The sequence below is a fragment of the Geospiza fortis genome, unplaced genomic scaffold (genome assembly GCF_000277835.1).
Source record: "Geospiza fortis unplaced genomic scaffold, GeoFor_1.0 scaffold20, whole genome shotgun sequence".
Taxonomy (NCBI): Eukaryota; Metazoa; Chordata; class Aves; order Passeriformes; family Thraupidae; genus Geospiza; species Geospiza fortis.
Window position 1 is genome coordinate 1,568,708 of NW_005054374.1, and position 6,122 is coordinate 1,574,829.

At 35.4% G+C, this 6,122-nt stretch overlaps 1 protein-coding gene across 1 annotated transcript in view; it reads right to left on the bottom strand.

The window, feature by feature from the left end:
* CFAP47 (cilia and flagella associated protein 47) overlaps positions 1-6,122 on the bottom strand; it is a gene marked incomplete at its 5' end in the record, with an annotated part of 258,098 nt that overhangs the window by 241,231 nt on the left and 10,745 nt on the right. The window contains 6 exons of the mRNA XM_031060192.1: positions 864-1,108; positions 1,774-1,990; positions 3,222-3,318; positions 3,423-3,612; positions 4,266-4,418; positions 4,795-5,008. Of these exons, the coding sequence (XP_030916052.1) occupies positions 864-1,108; positions 1,774-1,990; positions 3,222-3,318; positions 3,423-3,612; positions 4,266-4,418; positions 4,795-5,008 (1,116 nt within the window). The remainder of the gene's footprint in view (positions 1-863; positions 1,109-1,773; positions 1,991-3,221; positions 3,319-3,422; positions 3,613-4,265; positions 4,419-4,794; positions 5,009-6,122) is intronic.

The following is a 6,122-nucleotide window of genomic DNA, read 5'->3' on the forward strand; positions in this document are numbered from 1 at the left end:
ACATAGGCACATAAAAGTGAAATGACTATCTATTACTGAATGTAAGCATACATTTCTTAGGTGTTGAACAGTCTGATGAATTAAGCAAAATTAGGTCTTGGATTCTCATGAGCATTGCATAATCTATTTATTAGTAACCTGCAGTAAAACACTCAAAGTTTGCTGGTATTTTTAGCCATGAATTACTCTAATAGTCAACATTGAAAAGAAGAATAAAAGAACAGACTATCTTTCTTGCAGAATAGCAACCTGGGGAAAGACCATATGCACTTTTTTGCTTGCAACTGAGTCTGAATTTGTATTAGCAGAAATATCTTTTCTCAAGAATCAGAGCACACTATTCCAATACAGTTAGCAGTTTGTTCTTTAAAAATGGAGCTCCAACATACTCCTGCAGAATATTATTTTTCAAAGAGAAGGTAAAAGCTATACACACATCTAACAAATACTGATCCATGATGCAAATGCAGACTAATTCCAGACTGAATGCCATTTATGTTACTCAACCTTCATCAACTTTTTAGCAGCTTCATTCAGTGCTTTTGGAAAATTTCCTATCCTGATGAGCTGTATGATGTTGCTGCCCCACTCTTGAAATGTCAGCAATCTGTGCTGAGAAAAATGTTTACGCAAGCACTGCTGGCTGGGCATGGAGGCAGGGAGCTGGACTGAGCGTGCATTCAGGACAGGCTTTACACAGAGAATGCTGCTGTGGTGCTAAGCTGTGACCTGACACTGCTTTTGTGACACACTGATATTGACAAAAATCTAAAAATATAGTTTGTAGCATCAGCTAAATGTTAGTCTTATTTAATACTGTTGACACATAAGATACATACACACACTGTATTTGCATAGCATACCTCTGGTTGGCTGTATAGTAAATGCAGATTTTGTATCTCCAGCTACAGGTCTCCAAATAAAGCCAGCAGGTTGGTTCCTGGGATTGCATACCCTCACAGTTCTTCTAAACTCTGTCCCTGCTAGGCAGCCAGAAACAGGACTCAAAATCACTTCCCTTCTAGACAGCTGAAGTTCAATAGGCCTTGCATGTGCAACTACCAGCACATGTCCAATGTGTTTGTTGTTTATTTTGTAACTGAAAGAGCTGTAACACAAAAATATTTCTCTCTCAATATTTTTATGCATTTGCTCTGTTACATTCAGAGTAAAATTTACCTGAAATATAACCACTAGCAAGAAAATACTTAGCAATTTAGTGTGGACACAAGACTGACAAGAGAAGTTTGCAGTTGTTTTGCATACTACTTAAATCATGTCAGAAGTGAAGATCATCCTGAAGAATGATCAGTCTCACACAGTCATTTTAACATTAGAAAACATAGAATTCATACCAGCAGACTAGAGAACAGTTATTTTATACATTTTCCCATGATCTGCATCAAAAGACCTGAGCATGGATGCAAGTGATGGAATTCTAGGCTGGAAAGACAACAGTATTTTCCATAAAAATTTCTCTTAGCAAATACACCATAATAACCAACTTTTTTTCCCCGATGCACCTCTACCTATGGAAGGCTTTTCACAGGACAGACTTTTGTTTGTTCTGTAAAATCACAAACAATAAACAGTATTCTACTAGGAAAACTTTGCAACATAAAACTGCATTGATTATTGCAACATCACCATAGATGAGTGTACACCATTAAGAATTATCATGACTACACTTTAAAATCAGCCAGGTGATTTTTTAAAAACAAATTACTATTGCCAAGAAAATATGGAAATCAAGACAAATATAAAAAGCCTTACTTTTTAAACATTCCAGCATTGATTGTCTCAAACACAACTGGAATATGGGTTTTTGTGAGAGGAGGCACCACCTGAGACAATGGAGATGTCTCCTGCAATTCTGCAACTCCAATCTCAATTTGTATCCAAATATGAACTGACAAATTATTGATGATGTGCAGCTCTTTGGTTGTTGTAGAATACACACAAACATCACCAAAATCTATAGTAGAAGGACCTGAATTATATAAGAAATAAGATCCTCAACATTAAAAGGTAAAAGCTAATGTAAGGAAACATAACTACTAAATGCTACGACCAAACATTATAGTTCTTCAAATTACAAATTTAGACAACTACAAAAATCTTGTGGTGGAACAAATTATCACTAAAATGTGGAAGTAAATATCATCCATGTTCTGTGAGTGTTTTCAGCAGTACAAGCCAAAAGCCAGCAACATTTATTTTTTAATTCTGCTTGGTTTAGTCAACTGGTAAAAGAGGAAATCAGTGTGCTCGCTACTAACAGGACTATTAATAACCATAGATACTTCTTTTTGTTAAGCAGATATTTAAAAGTACAAATTGTCACCAATTCACTGAAAGTTTATGTATGCAACCTGTTGGTTTGCTCCCTGATGTGGCAACCATTTGATAATTCATGTCATGTGATGGTCACAGAATTACTTCACTACCTAGTTTACTGCTATCACCAGTTTTTAGGCTGGTCTATTAACTTGAGTGCTCATGGCACTAATAAAACCTCTTACAAAACTCTCAGTACTTTTTGTATTATGATGTTTGTCTTGTTCTTCCTTTCCCCAAGTGTATCAGTTTACACAGCTACACTATTCAAGTTCTGGCCTGACTGAAAATTAAAAAAAGCCCAGGAAGTACTGAAAATTCTCTTTTTGCTGCAAAAAAATTTTTACTGAAGAAAAGCTGACTTAAAAATGGACCTGTAGCAGTAACAGATGTTGTTAATAAGTCACTAAGAAGTTTTAGAAGGTGTTACTCCCCATCACAGAACATTATCCTGAAATTATTTTGATGGAGAATCCTGAAGTTTTAGTTTTTGTGTGCATCAATCTTCACTGTTAATTCCCAGAAATATTCGGAGCACTTCCATGAATCTTGCTGATATTAATGCTGGTCCAGGTACTACCCATTAACAAGGCCTAAGGGGATGAGCAGCTCTCACACTATGCTGTGGTGATTTCTCTGTAAGAGGTTCTGATATGAGCAGCCTTCAAAGGAAATTCTTCTTTTCCGTGTTGATACCTAATCATATCTCAGTATTTGCTGAGAATTACAAAGCTTTAGTGAAATACTACTGTAGGATATAAGCTGCCTACCAAATTAAACTGTTTTCTGTTTAGGGTGAACAATTATAATCATAAAATGTGTTACTATGCATAAGTGCTTTTATAACAACTATATGCATTTAGCAACCAAATTAAAAATCTTACCAATGAATATTTGATGAAGCTGTTTGTGTGTCAAAGTTAGACTACAATCTTCCTTCTCCTGGGCAGAAGATGGCATAGGACTAAGCCAGCTCCAAACCTGTGATAGGCACAAGACACTTCCTCAGAGCAGGATCAAAATTCTTATTATTTCTTCTATGAAAAGCACATTATGCTCACATACTACTCAAGCATTTAACTTACTCCTTTGTTTGTAGATTTAGAAACAATTTCTGCCAATTTTCGACTAGTTAACATGCAATTGTCATCTAAAGGAGGCATTTCAGGCTGTGGCTTCTCCATGGGAAAATCTGTGATTGAGATGTTTGGTGACTTAAGACCTTCAGCTGGTTTAATGCCTAAGCTCACAGGATTGTTATAAATATAAAACCGCCTACAGGGAAGGAAAAAAAAAGAATCTAAAAGTTTGAGCACTCCATGATCTAAACATTAAATTATTTAATATTTTTAAACAAAACAATTAATATTTTAAGTAGGAATATTTCATTATTTTAAAAACCCTCAAGCACAAAAATACCTTGAAAATACTTCTATTATTTTGGTTTTTATTGTAAGATAAATCTAGAGGACCAGTCAGATTAAAGGATTACATCTGCTTCAGTACACACAATTATAATAATTCATATATTGAATCTGTCACTTGGGGTGAGCTAGAAATCCTAGTTGGAAATACATATTTATTATATAAAGAGAATCCAAAACAATCAATGTTATGTTTTTTCCTATTAACCATAACCAAGTATTCTCAAAACTTGACACTTTAATTTACCTTCACTTTAAGCTTAATTTCAAGTGCCTTGCCTCTATCCCTACATTTCACCCAGGAAGTGAAATCTCTATGTGTCTAAATACTTGAAAAAAACAGGTTTTGAATGCATTATAAATGAAAGTCCCAATATCATAAGCATATTGTCATGGGACAAATTTAGGCGTATGATCAATGCCATGAAGTTAATTCTGCACATATATTCACATATTTTGTGTATAAGCCTAAAGTATTTATTTACCCTTTAAACCAAGCCTTACCTAGCAGCCTCTCTCTCTAAACGACGCTGTCTCAAATGGGAAATGAAGCGTACATAGTGTTTCTTATTTTCTTCTCTTAACAGTCGTTCAGAGTCAGTATAAGCAAATTCTGGGTCTACATAATTATATCTCTCAGTCTTTGTGAAAATAGTCCTAAATATTTCAAGAGAATTGTAGTTTCATTACACATGTATAATGATACTGGGTCTTGTTAGAATGAAAACATAATTGATTTTGATATATATGTATTTCATTTCAAACATTCTTTTTATCCCAGCTGATTATTAATATTTGACTTTGTAAAGGCAACCATAAAAATGAAATATTGCAAGTGTAATAGCTACATTTGTAGTTTCACATAAGAAAACTCAATAAATTTATGTGCAAGAGACTCAATAACACAATGAATTTTAAAGTACTTTCAGCCTGAGAAAAGCCCAGTGAACTGTCATATGAGTAACCAATCTTGATCTGCTATATGATATATATAAATGTGTGGGTTTAAATATTAGATTCACATAATTTTTACCTGTACTTTTTATTCCATTCACTAGGCCTAAGGCTGGCTGCACGGTCATTAGGAAAAGCTGTAAGTGCATCATCCTCACGATTCCTGTTTTTCCGGTGAGTATGGATTTGTGTTTGGATTGATTTAAGGATTGCCACAGGTGCTGTATCACCGAGCTGTCCTCTGCCACGAACTACAAACTGTCCAGTTTCATTGGAAATCAAGGGTGTTAGACCTTAAAATTCAAATAAAACAAACTTGAACTATTATTTTCTAAACAAAATTCAAAGTCTTGGAAAATACATCTAATTTACAATGGTCTACCCAGCAGCACGACAGTCAGTCACCCATCCCATAGTGTTTTCCTCAGAAAAGCGGGAAGAAGCCATTCACATCATGCCAAGAGCCAACTGCTACCTTGACCCGGATCACAGAAACAAAAGCCAGAGCTCAAACCAGCTGTGTCCAGCTGTGATGCTATGTCTTGCAGAGACACATCATCAGACACTCAGAGCTGCCTCCACAACACCAATCCCAGCGTCCCAAACCTTGTCTTAAGAATTGCAAACAGAGGCATGAATTCTGACAAAACCTCCCAAGCTAGAACTACTAAAAAGACAGCTCAGATTTCTTTCTATCTAGTTTTAAAAAAGCACATATAAATTAACATTAAAGCGAAAATTATGGCAGAAATAAGGTCAAACTTCAACTGCCCTTTCCTCCCTCACCTGCAAAAAAAAAAAAAAATTATCATGAAACATATTTTTTACCCACTTCAGCCTTACTTTAATCCATCAACAAAAAATCAAAAACTACTTTCCATCTTCTAATCCATAGGAGTTATTACAACTTTCACTGGCCAGAAAGGCACAGTTTGCAAGAAGCTTCATTTCTGTCTCTCCCCTGCCTTCACCTGAATACAGAGACACAACTACACATACTCATTCACAGACACTGGGAGAAGGTAACAGGAAGATATAGAACCATCTAGAAAAGGATCTAAAAACAAAATCATTTTTTCTCCACACTTCAATGAAGCCTAAAAGCAAAACGTAGATACCCCTCGTAAAGTTTTTATAAACCTGGATGGTTTATAAAAACGGATCAGAACAGAACATTAATAGAGCAAATGGTAGACAAGAGCATGTAGAAAGCCTGAAAAACTTGAATACCACATTAAGTCTTTGATCCAAAAAAACCCACTTCTTCTAACTGGGTTTCTGAAGCAGGAAAACTAAAGGAGCTCTGGATTTCAAAAATAAACAAGGATATTGCCAAACTTCAGTTTCTCATCAAACCATGGTTGATAGCCACGGATCGGAAACACCTTCCAGAAAGTACCAGGAATG